Source organism: Stenella coeruleoalba (genome assembly GCF_951394435.1).
Source record: "Stenella coeruleoalba genome assembly, chromosome: 8".
Lineage (NCBI taxonomy): Eukaryota > Metazoa > Chordata > Mammalia > Artiodactyla > Delphinidae > Stenella > Stenella coeruleoalba.
In genome coordinates, this window is record NC_137154.1 from 14,881,342 (window position 1) to 14,905,042 (window position 23,701).

The 23,701-nt window shown below is 53.5% G+C and overlaps 2 protein-coding genes across 4 annotated transcripts in view; one reads left to right on the forward strand and one right to left on the reverse strand.

Annotated features, from left to right (window-relative positions):
* The window catches only part of PRDM11 (PR/SET domain 11), an 82,645-nt gene that overhangs the window by 43,652 nt on the left and 15,292 nt on the right, over positions 1 to 23,701 (reverse strand). For 2 of the 3 annotated variants that reach the window (XM_079928878.1, XM_079928880.1), the window contains exons 2-4: positions 3,909 to 4,033; positions 3,451 to 3,554; positions 2,602 to 2,864 (exon numbers count right to left, since the gene is read on the reverse strand). In XM_079928878.1, coding sequence (XP_079785004.1) covers positions 2,602 to 2,864; positions 3,451 to 3,554; positions 3,909 to 4,027 — 486 coding nt within the window. In that variant the 5' untranslated portion in view covers positions 4,028 to 4,033. Of the gene's footprint in view, positions 1 to 2,601; positions 2,865 to 3,450; positions 3,555 to 3,908; positions 4,034 to 4,629; positions 4,766 to 23,701 lie in introns of those variants that run through there. The other variant, XM_079928879.1, reaches the window with a different exon arrangement.
* LOC307190069 (uncharacterized protein) lies at positions 4,688 to 7,347 on the forward strand (the record flags this gene model as incomplete). Its single annotated transcript, XM_079928881.1, has 2 exons — positions 4,688 to 5,834; positions 6,378 to 7,347. The coding sequence occupies one exon, from the start codon at positions 4,688 to 4,690 to the stop codon at positions 5,594 to 5,596; it is 909 nt and encodes a 302-aa protein (XP_079785007.1). The 3' UTR covers positions 5,597 to 5,834; positions 6,378 to 7,347.

Below are 23,701 nucleotides of genomic sequence, written 5' to 3' on the forward strand. Positions count from 1 at the left end.
CCCACGGATCACCTATGCACAGGTGACTCATGAAGTAACATCTCCAGTCGTCCTTTCCAAGCTCTGAACCCATATATATAAAGCTGCCTAGTTGATATCACTACTTGGATATCTTGGCATCACTCAACAAGATATCCAAGGCATCACTCCAAACTCAACAAGCCCCAAACCAAAATCAGGATCTTCCCCTCAACCCAGTCCCCTTCTGGCGTTCCCCATTTCTCACAGAAATTCACCATTCCTGACCTGTAGGGAGAGGAACGCTGCAGGAGTTGTTCATGACACTTCCCTCTCCCTTACTTGGGCCAATAGGTCTCTTCCCAAGTCAAATCTCTTTCATCTCTGAAGTAGTTCACAAACCAGTTCACTTGTCTCCATGTCTCTGCCCCACCCTAGCTCAACCCTCCACCGTCACCGACTTCAAGAACGAACACAGTCCTCCGACTGGGGTGCAGACGTCCATTCTTGACCAATGCCTCCACCCCATCAGTTCTCCAGCCTGCAGCCAAAGTCACCCTTTCAAAACATAAATGAGAGCTTTTCGCTGTTCTTAAAATGGAGAACGGAAGTCCCAGTCTGGCCCACTGGGCCCTACGTGACCCAGCCGCTGTCTCTTCCAGGCCCGTGTTTGCCGCACTCCAGGCACACTGACCGCCCAGTTGCTCAAACGTGCTCTCTTCTGCCACAGGACCTTTGCTCATGGTGCTCCATCCATCTTGATGCCCCTCACCAAGCATCACCCGGTGGGAATTCCCCTCCTTCAATCACAGCTCAACTGTTAGCAAGCCTTCCCCGACTCCTGGCCCCATCAAATCCCTTGGTTGAGCACTTTTCTCCTAGCCCCACTGTCTCTCCATTACCTTTCAGAGCCATAATGTTACATTTATTTTTATTTATTTATTTATTTATTTGTGCGGTACGCGGGCCTCTCACTGTTGTGGCCTCTCCCTTTGTGGAGCACAGGCTCCGGACGCGCAGGCTCAGCGGCCATGGCTCACGGGCCCAGCCGCTCCGCAGCACATGGGATCTTCCCGGACCGGGGCACGAACCCGCGTCCCCTGCATCTGCAGGTGGACCCTCAACCACTGCGCCACCAGGGAAGCCCCATAATGTTACATTTATTGATGCTTATCTTATTCTTTAATTTCTTCCATCTTCCCCACAGTAAATTCTATGAGGGCAGGATGATGTCTGATCTGGTCCACCATTGCGTCCCTAGAGCCAGCCCAGTGCTTGACACAAAGCAGACCTTCAAGAGGTGTTTATTTAAAGATAAATGAATCATCTTCCTACCCCCAGCCTGCCTCTCTCTACTGTCCCATGTCCCCCTATCTGTGGTCAAGTTTCGTGCCTGAAAGTCATCATTGATAATTTTCCAATCTGAAAATCCCTCTTCCTCACCTTCACATCCTGTCTATCAACGAATCTTGGGGATTCTCCCCCCTAAATCTCTCAAACGTGCCCACCTTTAGCACTTGAGTTTAAGCCACCATCTTTCCAGATGCGAACTCCCACTCCAGCCTTTCACCTAGAATCCCAATTCTCCATTCTGCAACCTACCACGTCACACCTCTGCTTGAAACGTTCCGATGGCTTCCCCTGACCCACAGGATGAAGGATGCACTTGTCACGGCCTATGAAACACAGCATGATCTGGCTCCCACCTCCCTCTCCTGCCAATTCTCGCCGCTCTGCCTCTCAGGCTCACTGCTGCTGCCCCACCGGACTTCTTAGGTTCCTCTCTCTCAGCTGTTCTGCCTACATGGAGCATTTTTCCATCCCCCTTCTACTAACGGCTACTCATTCTTCAAGTCTCAGACCAGAGGAAGTCTTGACCAAACCCCTCAAGTAGGCCAAGAACAACAATAATAGCTGACAGTCACTGCGTGCTTACTAAAGGCAAGCACGATTCTAAGAACTTTGCAGCATTAACTCATTTCATCTTCACCATCAGCTATGATTATCCTGGCACAGAGAGGTTCAATGACTCATCCAAGGTCACATTAGATAGTAATTAGCAAACCTGGCTGACATGATGAACTCAGGCTCCAGGCCCCAAATCCCAGAGCTCTGTGAACGCTGCCATCTCCCTGTGTACCCAGAGCGTCCTGTATTCCCCCTTCAGTAGCAATTTGTCACAAGCGCATGTATTTGTTCACTGCCTGTGCTCCCCACCAGACTGTCCACTCCCAGAAGGCAGGGGCCGTGCCTGTCTTGTTGGAAGCTTTCCCTCTAGCATCGGATATCACTGCTTTTTTAGCTGAACGTCATGCTATGCTCCAGGTCACCCACTCCAGAGGAGGGCTGGGGTAAACCCTTCATAAATGTCATAGAATGGCCCGCCAGACACACGCACGAGGATTCATGGAGAAATTGCCCCACCACTGATTCCGCTGACTACTGCCAGATGGGGCTCCTCCGCATGGCCCTTGGCTACCAAGGGTCACAGGGGCAAGGGGACAGCAAGATCCATCATCCACGTGTCCAGGAGTGATGGCAGAAAAGCTCTGGGCCAGGCTGGGCCAGCGTATGGCTCCCCCTGCTGGTTTCCTTCCATGTTCGTGGCACCCTTTTCCGAGGCACAGCCCAGGAGACACTCACCAGCCACGAGAAGAAGCCAGCTGATTTGTCCTGGGTGGAGATCTGCCCCTCATAGGGGCCGAAGATGTGGCCCTTGGGGATGACCTCATTTATGCAACGCACGTCATTCTCCCCACTGGCTTCCTTGACCACCTCCATGCCCTGGGGGATGGTGAGGGCCGCCCGGTCTGGGATGCCCACAGGCACCGGCGTGTCGGACACAAACACCGGGGGACCATGGTTCGGGCACTCATCCACAAAGTACTCCTGGCAGGACTCGCAGACTGGAGGGATGGAAAGAGGAAAGAGAGCCTCAGTTGGGAGGTAGGACCCCCATGGAGGTGGCTGAGGGGCTGATGGGAGGCCCACCCTGAGGACAGCGTGAGCCAGTGGAAAGTACACAGCCTGGGACTCGGGAGTCCCAGCCCTGGCTCCACCCCAGCCAGTCACAGGCCCCTGAGTCTTCAGTAGTGATAACTCACTCCCCTCCCTGGGGACTCAAAGGACACACCCACCAACATCAAGGAAGCCAGTTTGAAAAAATAGAAGAAAGATCATGACTGGAGTCAAATAGGTCTGGGTTTGAATTGCAGCTGTGCATCTGTGAGCTGTGGGACCTGACGCAGGTGGTACTTAACCCTCACCCAGTCTCAGTGTCCTCCCCTGGAAAATGGGACCAAATAATGGACACCTCAGTGGCTAACGGTGAGGATTAACTGAGGCCTGGACCTGTGTCTGGTACATAATAGGTGAGTGTCTATCTTCAGTATTCTCACTGCAAATTCCCTAAGCAGAGATGGGATGGAGGGGGAGTGGGGGGGCGGTGAAGGGCACGCAGAGTGGCCAAGAGTAGCCCCAAGCTCCACTTACACCAGAAGTCCACTTGCTGGAAGCTTTTGGGCATGATGAGGTCACGCTTCCCCTTCAGTTTCCTGGGCTCCACTTCCATGGCGGAGGGGTCTGGTCTCCTAGAGCTGGCCAGGACAGGGGCCAGTAGAGAAAGCACAAAGCGATCAGAGTGAGAGGCTGCTGGGCAGGGAAACTGAGGACGTGACCGGATGTGAGGCAGGTGGAGGAACCCCAGCCCACCTGCTTGTTCAGTGCAGTGGGTAGTGGAAAGGTAGGAGTCCTGAGACCTGGGTTCAGGCTTTCTTGGGCCACTACTTGGGTTTTTCTAGAGCCTGTGCTCACCCCTGGTCCTAGGAGTTGCCCAGAGCAGAGTATGGAAGATGAGTAAAGCATGGGATGTCTTCCCAGGGTCTCCCATCAACCCAGCCCAGCAATGCTCCCCCCCTTCTCCCTCGCCTGTCCCCACATTGGGGCCTCACCAGGGTTGGCCATACTCCTGGTCGCGGAGCGGTGAGCAGACCTCTGTCTTCACCACCGTCACCATCTCCCCCACGGCTGCCTTGGTCTGCGCCAAGCACTCCTTCATGTTCTCAGTCATTCTGTCCTGGGGACGCGAAGGCGGGACCACCACAGGAAGAGGATCAAAGAGACAGGGGAAGAGGGGTGAGTGGCAGAGAGGGCAAGCGGGGGTCTCCTGGAGTCTGGTTACCCTCCCTGCCATCCCCAGAGGAAGCGCTTGAGAACACAGACAACAAAAACAGCTGTAGCCCAGCCAAGAGGAAATGCCATTTCTATCCCGGGCTGGTCCTGGGGACGACTGGAGCCACCAGCCCCATGGGGTCAGGGGCCGGGAGTAGCTCAGGCCAGGAGGCAGGGCTGAGAAGCACAGCCTGTACCCCAAGACCAAAGGGCAAAGGGTACGAGGGACCCACAGGAGCCTCTGCACAAAACCCTGCAATGGGGAGCAGGGGAGGGATCGACTCAAGTCCAGCTGGGGCCAAAGGGGGCAGGCAGATGAAATGGGCCCCGAGCGCCTGGCTGCACAGCCCCTCACCCAGGGGCTTCCAGGGAATGCAGCCAGGCTCGCTTCGCCAGCTCAGAGCAGGTACAGGCGGGGCCTGGGGGTCCCCGTGTGGGCCGGCCCTGACTCCAAGCCCCACCCAGCTCTCTCTAGGGGAGTCTCCCTAGCCCGCAGCTTACCGCCCTCCTCCACCACCGCGCTGGGCTTCAGCCCCTCCCTTGGCACCCCAGGGTCCTCATGCCAAGCCCGGGGACACTCTTCTGGCCAGAACAGCGCTCAGCTCGGGCTGGGAGCGCGCTCGGCCCCCGGACTGGGCGAGCAGCGTGTGTGACTCACTACCCGGGGCCCCGCTGGCCACACCCCTGCTCCTCGGCTAATCAGCCCCCTGCTCCCCACCGGGGCCCCAAAGCCGCCGGCAGCGGGAGGGGTGTGGGGAAACGTGACGGCCTGCCCCCTTCTCCGAGCCGGCGGGGACTGGGGGCGCGCGGAGGGGGGCGGGGGAGGCCCGGGCCGGGCCGAGAAGCCCCGCCCCAGCCCCCCACCGCCCCCCCTGGGACCCCCCAGCTCCTGAAGCCCGCGGGTCATCCCGGCTGCGTGTCCGGCTGGGAAAGTGTGAGATCCCGAGATCCGGCCGGCACTGCGCACCGGCCGGGAGCAGGGGCGGCGCGGGGGGCCGGGGAGGGCGCGGGCTCGCTCTCTCCCTCTCACCAACCTTCCCGGCGGGGCGCTCCCTGCCCAGCCCGGCCCTGCCCAGCGCCCGCCCCCCGCCCGCCAGGCCCGGCATTCCTTGCGGGGGCATGTGGCTTCTTGCCGGCCCCGGGGGCACGCAGTTGGCTGGCGGCCGGGAGGGGGGCGCGCGGGGAGCGAAAGGAAGCGGGCGCCCGGGAGGGGGCCCCGCCTGGGAGGAATTCCAGCCCCTCCCGCGGGCCTCGGCCCCCACGCGGGCCGGGGGGCGCCTCGCGGGCGTCTGGTGAGGATGATAGCGCCGGGGAGGCTGGGCCCCGCGGCCCACCGCGCGCCCTCCCAGCCTCCGCAGCCCACTCGGCACGGCGGCAGCGCGGCCTGCGGCGCGGCCAGAGCGGCAGCGACACCCAAGTCGCCGGCCACGCACCGCAAGCCCGCCCCTTCCCCACCTGCGCGGCCTAGGGTGGGGACCGGCGTCTGCGAGGGGCCCCAAGGTTGGTGCTTGGCTGACCTCATAGCCCACGAAATGGCCCCCAAGCCACCCGTGAGGTGGGCAGGGGTTGGGAGTCAGCGAGGCAGGAACCTAGAGCTGGAAGACGTCCAGTGACTCGCCCAAGGTCACGCAGCCCGTTCCTGGCGAAGTCTGCACTGGAGCCTAGGGCCTCCTCTGAGTAAATGGGAAACAGCAGGACCCCGAAATGTAAGCGTTTTGTTTCAGGACTGGTTCACTTTCACGCCACACCCTCAGTCCAGTCTTCTTCTAGAAGTATCACCCGAATCACCCTGGGGTGGGTGCAGGACTCAGCCCATAGGTGCAGCTGCCAGGTGGGGGCAGGACCCAGTGGATTTATAAACAGTCACAACACCCCTGCCCTAAGGAGCACTTCTCAACCGCATGGACAACATTTACACGCAACACATCCTGAGGCAGCTGGTCTAGAGTTTAGGAGCCTTGCTCCTAGAGCCCACTGCTTGTGTTCAAATGCCAGCTATTGGCTCTGTGACCCTGGGCAGGTGTTAAGGACTGAATGTTTGTATGTGCCCCCTCAGAAAAAAAAAAAAAAAAAATCCATAATCCCTATGTTGGATGCCCTAACCCGCAGTGTGCCTGTATTTGGAGACAGGGCCTGCGAGGGGGTGATAAAGGTTAAATGAGGTCACAAGGATGGGGCCCTAATCTAATAAGGCTGGTGCCCTTAAAGAAGGGGAAGAGACACCAGAGCGCCCCCTCTCTCTCCACCAGGTGAGGACAGTAGGAAGGCAACAGTCTGCAAGCCAGGAAGAGAGGCTTCACCAGGAACCAAATTAGCCAGCACCTTGATCTTGGACTTCCCAGTCTCCTGAACTGTAAGAAATAAGTGTCTGGTGTGTAAGCCACCCAGTTTATGGCATTTTGTTATGACAGCCCGAGCTGACCTGGGCAGCAGGCTGTCTAACTTCTCTGTGCTTCCATTTCTTCATCGGGAAAATGTGTCAAATATTAGATTCTATCACAGACGTTGCTGTATTAAACAGACAGAGACGTGTTTGGAGGGAGCTAGGGAGCTAGGCACCGTCTCTATACATCCACTGAGTAAAGCTCATCAGGAAGATGGGTATGTGTGACATCATTAAGGAGTGGCTTTGAATTCTCTCCTTTGGATTGGATTTATTTTAAGTCAGTCATTTGCAGACTCTGCCACTATCATAGGAACTGACCGCTCGGGACCATTTTGCATTGAGCTCTCCTGTTCTAGCCCCTCTGCCCTCCCCCGGCTTCACCTGTATGCCATGCTCCACCCTGCCAGGGGGGCCTGTGAACTTGCTGTGTATTCCACCTGGAACACACCTGGAAAGCTCCTACCTATTCTTCAGCCCTCACTGCCCCCCCATCCATAATACCCTCTCTAGCCCCATGTCCCTTTCCTCATGACACTTGTCACTCTTAGAGCAGTCTTCTGTCAGTATGATTATTTGATGAATACCTGTTTCCCATAATAGATTAGAAGCTCCCCAAGGGCAGAGGGCAGGCCTTTTTGCTCACCACTGAATGGCCAGCGCTTGTAACAGTGAGTGCCTGACGTCAGGGCAGAACAAGTGAAAGGCAAGCCGTATGCTAGGGCATGAACTTTAAGGAGGCACCCATTCTCAGGGCCATGCGCTTGCAGGGCTGGCACCCGAGACTGAGTGCCTCCTTCAATTGTGCACCCCTAGGTGCCTTGCTTGCCTTACCCGGGTCTCAGCCTTGCCTATCACATAGCATATTCTCAATAAATGTTTGCCAAGTTAATTCATGACCCAGTGACCCGTCATAACTCACTGTCTCCCACCAATATGTTCTTCTGGCCCCTTTGAGTATCTCAACTCTGTAAGAGACCTCAGAGGGGGAGATAGGGTGGGTGGGTTATTGTTTTGAACCCTCTTCATGGGGTACTTTCTCGTGACCTCTGCCAGGCAAGGTGGGGGAGGCTGGCATCGAGAGGCAGTGAGGGACAGTGAGAGTGTGATGGGATTAGTGTAAAGTATAAGCTGTGCAACCATGGGCATATGACTTCAACTCTCTAGGCCTTAGTGTCTTCCTTGGTAAAATGGAAATAATCAAAATTGGCCCAGAGAAATCACTGAGACAAAGGCTGGGTCAAGGTCTTGGAAAGAGCCAAGTGCTAAGGGTTTGTAAGGGATATTAATCCCTTACTGGCTCTAAACTGGCTGCCAGAGGCAAGGGGGTGAGCAGGAAGAGAAAGGAGAGGGGGGATGGAGGGAAGAGAGACCGGGGGGAAGGAAAGGAGGGAGAAGTAGGCAATAGTATGGGAATAAAGGCTGGAGGGGAAGAGGGAGAGGAGAGAAAATCGGAGAAAAAAGGTGGAAAGGGAGAGGGAGACTCAGTGAGACAAAGGGAAGAGGCACACAGACATTTTTCTAAGTCTTAAATGGTCCTGGGGAAAACATCCCCTTATAAAAAAAAAGCATTCATTTGAATCTCAAAGTAGAGATGTCTGTGGGCCACGTACTTTCATGTCTTATTTTTCATTTACATCCCACCTTCATCCCATTAAAAAAATTGTGACGATTTATAACATAAACTCATACTCAGCAGGACAGTTGAACAACCAGAGACCTCATGGAGAGGAGTGATGCCAATTATACACAGAATCTGTGGTAAGATGTTTAGTGATCTAGCTTTCCATTCAGTTCTGAGCCTCCTGGCAGCTAAGGCAAAAAGGGAAACACGATGGGTTACAAAGTACTCATTATTTGATACCTATTTATTGACTGGCTGCACAATTAAGTTCTTTTCATTCTTGGAGGGGTCCAGCTGCCTGGAGAACCAGAATCAACTCTCACTTACATAACTGGTGTGTATTACAACTCCTTTCTGTGTCTGTAGTGAAGGCCATGGGGGCAGGGAGGGAGAAGATGGGATGTGGCAGGACTGAATGAACTTCCATTTGGGAAGAGAGGAAGAACACGGGCTTGTGTCCTTCATTAGGTCCAGCTCAGTGGGCACGGTAAGGCCCCAGCCAGGTGAAGCTCCGGCAGCTGTTTCCGCAGACTGCTCTGGCCCTGCTTGCCCAGAGAGGGGCTTAGGGGAGGGCGGGGTGGGGGTGGGGGTCAGCAGGCCTCGTAGAGGACTCCAAGCTGCTGGCAATGCTCCCTCTCAGCTGGCTCCTCTGAGTCTGCACCCGCAGAGATTAGGCATGCTGCAAACCCAGCAATGAGATGCAGACCCAAGAGGAGGGGGCAGAACGCGGCTCAGGAGCCTGCAGCTCTGTTTTCACTCTTGGCAGGTTGCCAGGGTCCTGGAATGCCCGGCAGCCAGTGTGGCCAGAGGACCAGGGGCCTGTACCCACTTGGGTACCCTAGAGGCTAGCGCCAGGAGAACCTGGCAGGCCTGCTCTTGTACCCCCACAGCATTCTGTGTTGTCTCCCCGATGACAAAGGGACACGCAGTGAGGGGGCTGGCCCGAGTTACACAGTGACCTGGGCTGGGTATCCCAAGCCTTGGCTCTCAGTCCTGACTGTGCCATAAACTTTTATTTATTTACTTATTCATGGCTGCGTTGGGTCTTCGTTGCTGCGTGCAGGCTTTTCTCTAGTTGCAGCGAGCGGGGGCTACTCTTCCTTGCGGTGTGCGGGCTTCTCATGGCGGTGGCCTCTCCCCCGTTGCGGATCACGGGCTCTAGGCGCACGGACTTCAGCAGCTATGGGTCCCGGGCTCTAGAGCGCAGGCTCAGTAGTTGTGGCTCACGGGCTTGGTTGTTCGGCCGCATGTGGGATCTTCCCGGACCAGGGCTCGAACCCGTGTCCCCTGCATTGGCAGGCAGATTCTTAACCACTGCGCCACCAGGAAAGGCCCTGTGCCATAAACTTTTTAGGTGATCCTGAGCAAGCTCCTGCCTGGCCCTGAGCCTCAGTTTCCCCTTCCTGAAAAATGAAAGTTCCAACGTGGTTCTTAACAGTAAACCATGGGGATAATTGGGGGAAAGCATGGAATTATTACAGGGAGTTGTTGGATTTATATGTCCAGCAAGCTCTGCCTATGGAAAGAACAGATTATATGCCTTGAACTCATGCATAAGACAGACTTGCAAATGTGTGTAGATACTTCTGCAATGAACTAAAGGTAAATTTATTTAACAGTGTTATTGATTCATAGAAGCCCTACGGCACCATGTGTTTTGTTAACCAACTGATACCAGCACAGCCACTCAATAAGCTGTGTAACCTTGAGAAAATTCACTATCTGCTCCACCTCGGTTTCCTCATCTGTCCAATGGGACAGATATCAGATCCTGCCTCCTAGGGCTGCTTTACAGAGCACAGTGCCTGGCATATAATAGGTACTCTATAGATATTAGTTCTTCTTATCGTCCATTTTATTTATTATTTTAAACGTGTAGCACACATCAGGTGAGCCTGTTGGTGAAATTTTTTTGACATTAGAAGAGGGCCTTGGGCTCCCCTGGTGGCTCAGTGGTTAAGAATCCGCCTGCCAGTGCAGGGGACACGGGTTCGAGCCCTGGTCCGGGAAGATCCCACATGCCACGGAGCAACTAAGCCCGTGCGCCACAACTACTGAGCCTGCGCTCTAGAGCCCTCCAGCCACAACTACTGAGCCCACGTGCCACAACTACTGAAGCCCGCGCACCTAGAGCCTGTGGTCCACAACAAGAGAAGCCACCGCAGTGAGCAGCCTACGCACCACAACGAAGAGTAACCCCCGCTCGCCACAACTAGCGAAAGCCCGCGCGCAGCAACGAAGACCCAACGCAGCCCAAAATAAATAAATTTATAAAAAATAATAATAATAAAAGAGGGCCTTCACGAGTAGTCAATACCCTTAATAGAGAAACACTTTTAATAAATCTATACTATAAAGATGCTTATCCCAATGGAAAAATAAAATGGAAAAGAACGTGAAAAAGCAATCTACAAAAGAAAAGAGACAAATGGCCAATCTGCTTTATGGAAAATCACAAAACGCTAATACTCAAATAAATATAAGTTAAAACAAATAAATATCATTTCTCCTCTATGAAACTGGCAAAGATTAAAAATCTTGATACTAGTCAGAGTTGGCAAGTGTGTGGGGGAAATACCCTACATACCCTACTAGTTAGAATAGAAATCGGTGTAATCTTTCTGCAGGGCAATTTGGCAATGCATATGAAAAGTCTTAAAATGAGCAAAACCTTTGTAGGAGCAGTCCCAAATCTAGGAATTTATCCTAAGGACATAATTAAGTTGTGTGCAAAGATTTACCCACAAGGCTTTCCTCTGCAACACTATTTTTAGTAGCAAAAAACAGGAAACAACTTAAACCTCAAAAACAGGGGAGAAGTTAATACATAACACACAATGAAATATTACACAGCAATTAACAGTGCTTTAGAAGAATATTTATTGACACGGAAACAGGCTCAACATACTGTTAAAGAAAAACTTAAAGTTATGAAGTGAAAGAAGCCAATCTGAAAAGGCTACATCCTGTGCGATTCCAACTCTATGACGTTCTGGAAAAGGCAAAACTATGGAGAGAGTAAAAAGATCAGTAGTTGCCAGGGGTAAGAGGGTGGGAAGGGTGAATGCGCAGAGCACAGAGGATTTTTAGGGCAGTGAAACTACTCTGTATGATACTATAATGGCGGATACACGTCATTATACATTTGTCCAAACCCTCAGAATGTAAAACACCAGTGAGCCTTAATGTAAGCTGTGGCCTTGGGATGATAATGATGTCAGTGTAGGTTCAGCATTTGGAACAAATGTACCTGCCTCTGGTTTTAACTGTATAACCAACAGCTGAATGCCTGCTGGGGTGGCCACCGGACTGGCCACATAGCTGAGGACTGATGGGTCCAAGCATACCTCCGGCTCTTGGAGTCTGGGCTAGTCCTCAGACTAATGCTGCTGTCCATAGTGGGGAGGTTCTGGAGGTGGGGGCCAGGAAGCATAGGGAAACCCTCTAGTTTCTGCTCGATTTTCCTGTGAACGTAAAACTGCTCTAAAAAATAAAGTCTAGGGACTTCCCTGGTGGTGCAGTGATTGGGAATCTGCCTGCCAATGCAGGGGACACGGGTTCGAGCCCTGGTCCGGGAAGATCCCACATACCGCAGAACAACTAAGCCTGTGCACCACAACTACTGAGCCTGAGCTCTAGAGCCTGCGAGTCACAACTACTGAGGCCGCGTGCCACAACTACTGAAGCCTGTGCACCTAGAGCCCGTGCTCTGCAAGAAGAGAAGCCACCGTAATAAGCCCGCACACCACAATGAAGCGAGCCCCCGCTTGCTGCAAATAGAGAGAGAGCCTGCATGCGGCAACGAAGACCAAACGCAGCCAAAAAGCAAATAAATAAATTTATTTATTTTAAAAAATAATAATAAAGTCTATTTTTTAAACGAGAGTTGCAAAGATAGATACAAAATAATTCCATATAAAATGTATATTTAGCTATATGGATTTGCACACACAGATCTGGGAGGATACGTATTGGGATATCACTAGTGGTTAGTTGCGGGGCTTACGTTAAAGAGAGTTTCTGCTTTCTTTTTGCTAAAGAGAAAAATAAGTCGCTTAAAAAATTTCTAAAGGAACTCTTCATACTCATTTAGTTGAGAAATCGCCAGAGAAGATAATAACTAAGGTTCTTCCATCTTTACCCACCTGTCATTAGACACTGAGATCGAACCAATTATTTGGGAGGAAGGAGGATCCAAAGAATGAACACCAGGCATATTGTCCCTTGATGCACATTGGATGGATGAAGGAATCAATCAGTCGACCAACTGAGCGATAAGGGCCCCAATATTTCAGCCATGAAACAACTCTGTTTTAATCTTTTATGATTCCCATTTGAAAGACATACTGCATGTATTGTATGATAATTCATTCATTTTCCTAGTTTTTCTAATACACACAGGTTATGTGATAACTAGGGTGAACACATGGGTTCTCTGCTGTCATTCTAAGCAAAAGCAAAGAAATCTGGCACATTCATTCACGTGTCCTGCTGGTTACAGGGAGCCGTGCGATTTTCATTACACTTCTCTATGTTCAAAACATAGCTCGGCGGATAGAATACTATGCAGAATTGAGACGACCACAACTGCATGCTGTAGTATAGATGAGTCATAATACCGAGAAAAGAAACGAGACCCCAAAGAGTACATGCCGTATGGTTTAATTTATAGAGTTAAAAATAGGCAAAACTGTGGTGGTTACAGGTGTTACTGGTTATCCTTGCAAAGAATTATTATAGAAATGGGCAGGAAAGGGGGTTCTAGGGTGCTAGCCATGCTCTGTTTCTGGATCTGGGTACTGGCCCCTTGGGTGTGTTAAGTTTGTGAAAATATATTGAGCCATGCTCTTATAATATGTGCATTTTTTATATGTATGTTAATAATAACAAAGAAAAAAATCTGCAGGGGCCCTCAGGGCAAGGAACTCCCGTGGCGGGACCTCCAACCCCATCCAGCCCTTGATTTTGCAGCTGGGGGAACTGCGGTCCAGCCAGGTGAGGCTCCTGCCCCAGTCATGGCGGATCTGGTTTCAGGCCTTTACCTGCGTGGCAGTTTCCACTGAGCATCGGTGGTACAGCTGGCTGAGGCCTGCAGAACACACTCTCCCAAGGTGGTTCCTCCTGCAGAACCTTTTAGAGGTAATATGTTTACTCCATGATGGTAAGACTTTGATAAGGACTTGGGAGAAACAGTGTAAAGGTTCGCGAGTCAAATGGAGAAGCTGGCGAAGGACGCCACCTTCTTTCATGAGTTTGCTTCTTACAGCGGATGCTGCTAGTGGCTTACCGGGATCCCATTCCGCCTTTCCTCCCACTAATGGAATTGGACTCTGTTCAGATGCTACACCTTCCTCACCGGACCTACTGCCCTACCTTCGCGGCGGGGGGGTGGGGGGGTGGGGGGGAAGCACGCAGCCTTTGTTGCAAATGGCCGCCACGTCCTGTGGAACCTACTGCCCTACCCTCGCGGCGGGGGGGAAGCACGCAGCCTTTGCTGCAAATGGCCGCCACGTCCTGTGGAAGACCCCAGCAGGAATCAGGCTTAGGATGACCTGGCATGGCAGAGCAGCGGAAAGGTGTGGTATAGTCATAAATATATCTGGTCTTTGTCCCCAGCTCCTGGAACAGAGCTCCTAAAGCCCTTGGCATTTCCCAATAGGAGTGTCTTCTGTTATTCACAAGGAGCCCCTTGCTGTCACACCTGAGTTGATGCTAATGAAGTGACTTAGGATGGGGCCCCTTGATAGACCTAAGATGGGGCTGATCACCAGAAAGACCAAGAGATTAGAGTTAGAACTTTCAGTCCCATCCACTGACTTGGGGGTGGGGGTAAAGACTGAACTCTATGAAAATTCTTAAGATTCAGAGAGCTTCGTGGTTGGTGAACACGTCCGGGTGCTGGGAGAGTAGCGCGCCTGGAAAGGGCATGGAAGCTCCACGCCCCTCTCCCCATACCTTGCCCTATGCATCTCTTCCATCTGGCTGTTCCTGAGTTGTATCCTTTATAATAAACCAAAAATAGTAAGTAAAGCACTTTCCTGAGTTCTGTGAATTGTTCTAGGGAGTTATAGAACCCGGGGAGGGAGACATGGAAACCCCTGATTTATGCTGGTCAGAAGTATGGGTGGCCCAGGACTTGCAAGTGGTGTTTGAAGTGGGAACCATCTTGAGGGAGTGGGCCGCCAGCCTGTGGGATCTGTGCTCATTCTGGGTAGTTAGTTTCAGTTGGTGTCGAAGTATCAGAGCGTGGTTTGTTCGGTACTGGAAAACACACCAGAGACGGGGACTTTAAATGACATGGTTAAGGCATTAAATCAACGGGTCCTGATATCTGTCCTACTTCTGCACTTCCTGTTACTTCTTTTTACTCAAGCCTGACTAGGACAGGGTCTCTGTTACATGCAGCCCCAGCCATCCTCACTGGTACCCTACCCTGCCCAAGGTGCAGGCTCCACCTACCCGCAGGTCCGCTGGGGCTGGGATCGGAACTCTGGCTGTGCCTCTGTAAAGCATCCTCCCCGATGGTGCCTTGGACTACAAAGGGGCAAAGGGAGCGGCTGCAGCATTACACCCCCAGCCACCCCTCTCCCCTAAGCCCAAGATCTGACCTGCAGCTATAACCCGAGCTCTCTCTCTCATGCACTGCTGGTGGGAGTGTAAACCTGGTACCTCTAGGGAGAGCAGTTTGGCACTGGGAACCTTTCAAAATGCACATAATCTTTGATCCTGCAATTCCACTTCTAGGAGTTTCTCCGAGACACACGTGTAAGGGTATTCATTGCAGCACTGTCTGGAAGCGCAAGGAACAACCAGCGTGTCCATCTGGAGGTTGGTTAAATAACTGATAGCATAACCATACAACAGGCAGCTGTTTCAAAGAAGGAACTGACGGAACAAACTCCATCCCCTGCTTCCACTCTGCCCCTACTGTCCATTCTCCACCCCACAGCCAGGGTGAACCCATTACAACCTAGGTCAGATCAGATGGCCCCCAGCTCAAAACCCTCCTCAGAGCCCCACCTCACGCAGAGCAAAGAGCAAAGCTCTTCAGCGGCGTGCCAGCCGGACCCAGTCTGCCCTCACGCCCTCTGGAACTCATCTCCTCCTACTCCCCTTTCACGCCCACCACAGCCCCAGAGGCTGCCTTGCACAGCCTGCAACAAGACACGCTTCGTCTTGAGCCTTTGCACTGGCTGTTCCCTCTGCCTGGAATGCTCTTCCCCCAGGGACCCACAGGGCTCACTCCTTCACGCCCTTCAGCCCTTTGCTGAATATCACATTCTCTGGCCACCTATATAAAATTGCAGCCCCCTTACGCTTTCTACCCCTCCTTCCTTACTTCATTTTCCTCCAGAGCACTAGTCACTGTCAAATACATGCAGTACTTATTTATATTCCTGGCTGGCTGTCTCCCCGACAAGAATGTAAAGTCCAGGAAGGCAGAGATATTTATCTGTTTTGTTCATTGCTGTATCCTCTGCCACTAGAAGAATGCCTGGTGCAAAGTGAAGCACACAATACACACATGTTGAATGGATTACATAATTCGTGGTGAAAACAAAATCTTGGTAAAGAAGACTTTGTATAATTTGAGAGGCAGCAGAAAATGGCGGTCTGAGACCAGGCTGACTACGTTCAACCCCCAACTGCGTCGACCACTGTGTGCTGTCGGGGGAGTTCCTTAACCTCTCTGTACCTGGAGATATTCATAGCACCTACGTGGTAAGGCTGTTATGAGGATTAAATGAGTTAGTATTTGTTATCTACCTAGAATGGTGTCTGACACAAGCTGAGTAGGCTATATAAATGGGTGTTACATAAAATAAACATACCCCGTTTTAATAAAATTAGAAGGACATACACATGCATACGTGCTCATGTGTGCACAGAATAGCTCTAGGCTACGACAGCTGCTGTTCCTGGGATTGCCAGCTGAGGGAGGAAAGTTCTCACTGAATTTTACACCAGATCCATGCGTTTCTAATTTAAAAAATAGATTAGCAATGCCTAGGAGTTGTCAATTGTTGAGGCTGGGTGATAGGTACCTGGAAGTTTATTATACTCTTCTATCTTTTTTGTAGAGTAAAAAAGTTTTAGAGTACGTATCAGTATTAATAGTCTAAAAAAGAAGTCCCAGGCTACCCTGCCACCTCCCCTCCCAGCATGCCAGCGAGTGGAACAGAAGAGAAGACTGCATCTGCTGATGGAGGGAGGGTGGGCAGGGGTGGGGGTCGGGGCTCCTTCCAGCCACCTGCTGTCCCCACGGAGAGGGACCCTGAAGTCCAAACAAATTCCCTGAGTCCCACCCGGCTCCAGGATTCCAAGCACCAAGTCATCCACACAAGGCTGTGGGAGAAGGGCTGTGCTGGGAGCGCTGGGTCAGGCTGCAAGTGGCGTAGGGTCTCTGGGCTGAGCTACCAGGGGCTCAGGGAGGCCACGCCTGCAGACGCCAAAGCGGGAGGAAGGGAAGGTCTTGATGGAAAACGGCCTGGACGTGTACATTCATTGAAGGACAATCAGAGACGGCCTGCATTGATTGCTTGCAGGCAGTCTGGTCTGTTGGGAGACCAGACTTGTCCTCTGGTGTCCCCCGCTCCTTACCCCTGTGATGCTAAGGCAGAGGGCACGCAGTCTTTAAGCAATCTGCCCCCAAGTCACACCTGCAAGTGTGTGACTTTAAGCAATCTGCCTCTTAAGGGGCAGGGCTGGGGAAGGTGTGCTCTTGCATCTTACTGCCTCCTACAGGCTGTTAGAGCTGAAGGACGCACCCAGGCCCCTCCTCTCTAGACGAGGAAACGGGAGGCCCAGAGGCAGTGACTTGCACAAGGCCTCCCAGAGGAAGACTCTGGGAGATACAAACCCACCGCCCTCCAGCCTGTGCTCGCAGCCCCTCTCCCGCCCCGCTCTCCCTGCCCCTCTCCACAGCGCTCTTAGCGTCCTCGCCTCTACAGTCCTTCCGACCCACCCACCCACGGAGCTGGAGCCTCTATTTAGCCAGGTGGGACCCTGGTGAAACACCACGTGGTGTTTTGGCCACAAGGAAAGGGGTCCTACTGTCCGTACCATGACTCCCGGAGGGAAAGGCCTGTGCAGGGAGGGGCTGCAGGGCCCTCGGGGGGCCCCGTGGGCCTGGTGCCAGCCTTCACCTCTCCTGCAGTCTCCTTCAGCTCCCTCCCCTCCTTGTTCCATCCGGCCCTGCCATTCTCACTGGCTGTTTTTTCGCCCAGTCCTGCCCAGAATCTCAGAATGAAAAGAAAGCTCAAAAGTCACCTAAATCTTTGCTTCTTCTGGCGTGGTCCACAGACCAGCAATAGGGCCATCACACGGCACTTGTTAGAAATGCAGAGTCCCGAGCTCCACCCCAGACCCCCTGAATCAGAGCGTGCCTTAAAACAGGAGATTCCCGCAGTGATTTGTACGCAGAGTTGAGTTTGAGAAGCGCTAGTCTAAACTGCAAGAGGCTGGAAGCCGCGGTGACTATCATCACTGAGCGCGCTTGAACACCTCCAACAGGGAACCAGGCGGCCAGGCCACCATCCCATGTTCGGACAAGTAAGGGGTGTGTGTGTGTGAGTGTGTGTGAGAGAGAGAGAGAGAGAGAGAGATGGAAGGGGTGGTCCGCCATGGGTCCTGAGCGTCCCCTGCTGAGTTTATCAGACTGCAAGCCCTCACCATCCTCTGACCTCTGACTGTGAGCCATTTCTGTAGCTAGTCACATAGGTAACTAAGTAGGTCACGGTGACCACAGCATGAATGCTACCATACAACTGCTCGCTCCCCGGGGAAGGGGAACCAGCTTCTTCACCGCTTGCTACAAAAGGTGCCGAGCCCTCTGCCCTGAGCTCTTCCAGTGCAGTGTAAGAGCTCTGGGTCCATCGTGTCACCATCTGGGTCCATCGTGTCACCCGATGGGACTTGGAGGCACAGTAACTGGGGCTACCGTGCGCTTGATCCTGCCGTCTCCCTCCTGTGCTGGGGGTAAGAAGCTGTCCTGCTGATCCGTGGAGTCTTGGCCACATGTGGCATCCACGCCAGATTAGGGTTCTTTCCTACTATGTGTGTGTGTGGAGGTGTGTCTGTCTGTGTGTGGGTACCAGGAGTGGCCATTTAGGAAGCATTAATTATCTTCCCACGTACTCATGGAAAGGCTCACACACGTGGGTTTATACGAGGACCTCGATTTGAGGGGAGTCAAAGGGAACCCGGTCCTTCTTGAGCACCTGCTTTGCGCCAGGTCTTGGCCAGGTGCTCCACTTTTTTATTATCTCACTTAATCCTCTTCGCAAACCTGCAGGGTGGAGTCTATCCCCGTTTTATATTTGAGGAAACTGAAGCTCTACCAGCGGCTCAATCCTGAAACAGTAACAAGCATAAATGATCTGGACACAGGCAATAAGGAAGTAAACAAACAATGAGATGATTTCGGAGGATACCTGTGAATGCGAGGCGCTGTGATCACTAATTATTATAATGATTGTGTGTCAAGCTGGACCGAACAAAGAGTGTCCTGGGGCTTCTCCGGCTGGGCTGACAAGCTCCGCCCGGAGGAGACACTGCGGGACCGTGACACTCTGTAGGTGGGTGCTGGGGCGGGTGGGGGGTGAACCTGGCAAGGACCAAGGACAGAAGACCTTCATCCTGGTCCTGGAGGAAAAAGGGGCGCAGATGTGGCTGATGCCAGGCTCTGTGCCCGGTGTTCTACACGTACCGTGGAGGATACTCATTTATTCGCTCTTGGCTTTTCCATGCTATGGAGTGCCAGGTACTGTCCTAGGTGCTGGGAACCTGGGGTGAACTAGGTCCCTGATCTCGTGAGGCTTGCAGCCTGGGGAGAATGTCTGTAGGTTTCTCCACTAGCATCCATTACCCGTTCTGGCACCAAGCCCCCTGGTGTCCTTGGGGAGACCCCTTTTCAAAATGCTTCACTCTGACTGGATGGCCCAAAGGCCAACCCACCAGGGCTTATAGCTGTCCATCCTAGTGAATGGTGTAGGGAAGGGTAAAGGGCCCAGTTAATCATGAGCTGCAGTTTGGGGGTTTTGGAGGAATCTGCTGGGAAGAGGAACTCTGAAAAACTAGAATGTAAGTACGGATCTGCTGGCTGGCAGCCACGGTGCCACCACACACGGCAGCCTGCCTGTGAGTGGAGCCAGTACAGAATAAAGCAGGGTAGGATAGACAGGCCGAGTCCCGGCGACACTCTGTGAGCCCTGGATCCAACTGTGCCTGAAGCCGTAGATGCTCCTGGACTTCTCACTTTGCGGAGCCCGTAAATTCCACTTTTGCCTAATCCTGTTAGACTTGAAATTCTGTCTGATTGTATTTAGTCCTTTCAACAATCTACTGAGTACACTTTTACTTTACTTGTTTTTCAGACAGAAAACGGAGGCTCAGAGAGGTTAAGTGGCTTGGATAAGGATGCACTGTAACTGTCTGGAGACTCTCCAAGTCAAAGCCCATGCCCTTTCCACTACCCCAAGGTGGCAGTGTAGAGGAAGATAAGCTGCAGTTGAGCGTGAGGTAGGGTCTTCCATGTCAGGGAGTGAAGGGACCTCCTAGGAGAGGTGGCCCCTGGGGGATGATTAGAACAAGACTTGCTCTAATCAGAGACAGGTCTGTAGAGAGGCAGCAGAGGAAAGGATCCACAGCTTACAAGCTAGTGGCTGGTGTTTTTTTTCCAGTTTTTATTTTGGCTTTAGTTGCCAACTTTAAAGAAACATAAGATTTCGTGTAAAAACATGGATGTTCAGCTTTTCTGGAGAACCAGAAGTACTAGCAACGCTAGGTAGGCGGTCTCACGTGGCAATAATTTGCCAGAGTTGGGTGACGGTGGCCAAATGGGCAAAGCACTTACTTTCCAGATCTCCGGCCAGCCCGTGTCATTCAGGGACGTCCCCTGCCTGGGCTGGGCTGCTGAGTGTGTGGCCTGCATGGCAGAGACCAGAGTGCTGTGCAGACGCTGTCCTCTGAGAACCCAGCCTCAGGTGAGAGGAGGGCGCTGGGGAGGGACCACGGTGGGCCCCCCGCCTCTGTCCGCTCTGGCTGCTCCCAAGTCCCCAGGGCCCAGAACGGTCCCTGGTAGGGGCTCAATGCACCCTTGGTGGAGGGAAGAAGAAAATGAGAGTGTGAGCTGGGAGCTTCCAGGACCACCTCACAGCGACCTTACAAACCAACTCCAAGCGGCACCTTGGCGTAGAAGTCAGGAGCAACGTGGGCTCTGGCGTGGGCACAAATGGCGGCTCCACCACATACAGCTGTCATCTGCGGAAGTTATTTTCACCTTCTGGGCCTTCAGTTACCCCTCCATAAAATGGAGATGATAATAATCAGAGGGTTGTCGTGAGCAAAATGGTAAGCAGTCAGTAAGTAACTGACTTCTTCCATGATTCGCTGACCTGAGATAAATGCCTTCCCCTCTCTGAGCCTCAGTTTACCCGAGGCGGTTAGATTTGATTTTCGGCTTGAACTTACCAGCTCTGGTATTCCGTGACTATGAAAATTCAGCATTCCTGCAAACTCCCAGAGCTGGGCCACAAAGAAGCACCCTAGCGGGTCCCAGGGGTCTCTCTGCTAAACCGCTCCCCCACTGAGGTCAGAACACACCTGAATGTCCATCATGGTATCACGGTATAACCATTTGATTCCAAATTCATTTAGACTTAGCCAAGTTCAGCCCCAGGACCTGCTGTGGCTCATTTATTCCAAATCATAACCCAAAGGCACAGGGACACAGCCGCAAGGAGCCGGCCCTCGGGGGCCCTTTCAGGGACCCCAGGGTGTCCTGTGCTTGCTTCTGAGCCCGCAAGCAGGGCTCTCGGCACAGGCGTTTCACTGCGGCTGGCGCCCGGTCATCCAGTTGGCAGAGCCGTTTCCATTTCTCTCACACGCCCCCGGATGGGAAATGATTCATGAAAACCAAGAAGGTAAAATTAGCCCAGAGGCTGCCGAGTAATTTATACAGCCAACAGCCCCAGGAGGGAGGGAAGGCCCCCGCTGCCAGCTCAGTGTGGCCTCCTGGGGGCTGGCGGACACCAGCCTGGCCATCAGGAGCCTCTGCCTCTGGGGTCTTCTATTTCTGGACTCAGCCTCCAGGGCTGTTGGCGAGGCTTCCGGAGCTTTCTCCGATCCCTTCCACCCCCTCAACAGATCTGCTCGTGACATTAGGGACCTGCTGAGTGTCAGCGGGCGGCTGCGGAGACGCGCATGCGTTTCACCCTCACCTCAGCCTTGGGGGGAAAGTTTCACCTCCTGTCTCACAGGTGAGGACACTGAGGCTCAGAGAGGCCAGGCGAGTGGCCAAAGGTGTGTGGCAAAGCTCACATTCAAACCCAGATCGCATGGACCCCAGAATCAGTGCTTCCCCCCATGCGGGGTGCTGTCTGCCGAGCCCCAGTTTCTCAGGTTGGGGCGAGGGAATGGACCTGGTGGGGTTCCCTGGCAAGCCCCACCTCATCCTGCCCTGTGCTTCTCAGTCTCAGGACTATTTAGGACGAGGACCTGGTCCTTGACTCCAAGCCCAGGTGTCCCAACTGGCAAGGTGGAGAGTCCCCAGTATCCTAGTATCTTCAAAAGGGGTTGAGAAAATGCCAGGCTGGGCCCTGAGCCATGAATCACACCCCTACCCCTAAAAGGGAAGGACAGAACAGCAGGTGTCGGTGAGCCCCATGGTCCCACTTCATGGGGCCAGACACCAAGGCCCAGAGAGGGGTAGGAACTTACTCAAGGCCACACAGGAGATCTATGGCAGAGGATGGGATGGACCTGCATCTCCTGTGTCCCACTGCAGAGAGCCTCCTGTCAGAGCTGTTCACAAAGTGAGCAAATCTGAATGGGGTTCCCAGCATGCAGGGGCAGCTGAGGCGGGAGTCACCTGAGACCTCCAGGGGCCCTTGATCTGGTTCTTCCCCAGGCATCTGCCCCCAGTTTTGGAACCCACAGTGAGGAACCAGAGAGGGCCCCTCAGAAGGCGGTAGGTGAGACTCCACGCCTGTGGGAACCTGGGTGAGTCACCTCGCCTCCCTGAGCCTGGATGAAAGACGGGCACGGGGAACAGACAAGAAAAATGTGTGTGTGAACCACCTAGCAGGCTGTGAGCATCCCACAGGAATGCAGGGGTCCCACACGAGCACCGTCACGGCGCTCACCCTCTGCCCCCCGGCCCCCGGCTTTGCCCAGAGGAAGCCCAAGGCCAGCCACGGGTGACACCCCACAGCCACCCATGCAGAGGGAACTTGCCTCTGTCCCCGGGGCTGGGCAGCTGCACGCCAGTGAGACAGCTCAGAGCCACACCCCACTCCCAGGGCGGTTCAGAGCAGCTCAGAGGCACCGTCTCCCCAGAGTGACCGCAGCTGCCGTGGGCCAGCCCTGAGCACAACACTTTCAAACATCACCGCACTGGACCCTTCCCATCAACGCTGGAGAAAAGGTGGCTGGGTCCTCCCTTTACTGACACTCAGAGAGGCTGAGTCGCTCGTCCAAAGCCTCACATCCGTTCATGCAATTATTCACTCGACAGGTGTACGCCGAGGCCCACCGTGCGCCACGCACGGCGCCAGGATGAGACAGGCATGTGTAGCCCTCCTGGCCATGAGAGGCCTTGTGGTGTTCACGGGCAACCTCGAGCCACTCTGCTGGGATTCCAGTCCCAGCTTCACCCCCATATGTCCTTGAGAAGTCACCTCTCCGCACCTCAGCTTCCTCAGTAAATGGAGGATAAGAATGGTGTCTACCTCATGAGGTTATTCTGAAGATTAAGTGAAATATTATGGGTCAAGACCTAGAATAGCACCCGGCACTTAGTAAGCACTCAATAAACATGAACAGTTACTGTTGAGCCAGGACGCAAGCCCACCTCCCTCTGACACCAGCAGCCATGCTCTTAACTCAAGGCTAGGCCGGCTCAATGTCCGAGGTGTGACCCAGCAACATGACTGGTGAGGGGCTACAGTAAGAATCAGAAGGTGGGTTCAAGTTTCCCCTCTGCCAGCCACCAGCTCAGAGCAGCCCCTGGGCCTTTCTGAGCCTTGCTTCCCCCAGTCTTGGCCTGCAGGGTGGGCAGGAGAAGAAAGCAGCTTGGGGCCAAGAATAAAACGTACCCCATGATGGCTGCCCTCCTGCCTCCCTGGGCAAGTACCCAGAGTCCCCAGGGTTGCTGCTGCACACCACAGGACAGGCCCAGAGAGCGAGCCTTCTCCCCAGCAGGGCACGTGGCCTCAGCTGAAACAGCCGCACTGTCCCCTGCCACCTCTGGCTACTGAGAGGGTTTGTGGCTGGTGCCGGGGAAGGGCTGGGCCCCGGGCCACCGACGGTGCTTCTCACCTCTCAGGAAATAATCCCAAGCCTCTGTGCTCATTGACCACACATGCCACAGACCAGAGGGCAAGAGGTCAAGAAGGGCTGCCCTGCTGGGCACCTTCCGCCAAGATCTCACGTTGGGTGGCCTCGTGAAAAAGAACCGAACAAGGAGCCAGACGGCCTGGGTACATTCCCAACCCTGCCAGCGGCTGTGTGGCTTTGGGAAAGTCACTTGACGTCTCTGGGCCTCTGATTCCACATGTGTGAAATGG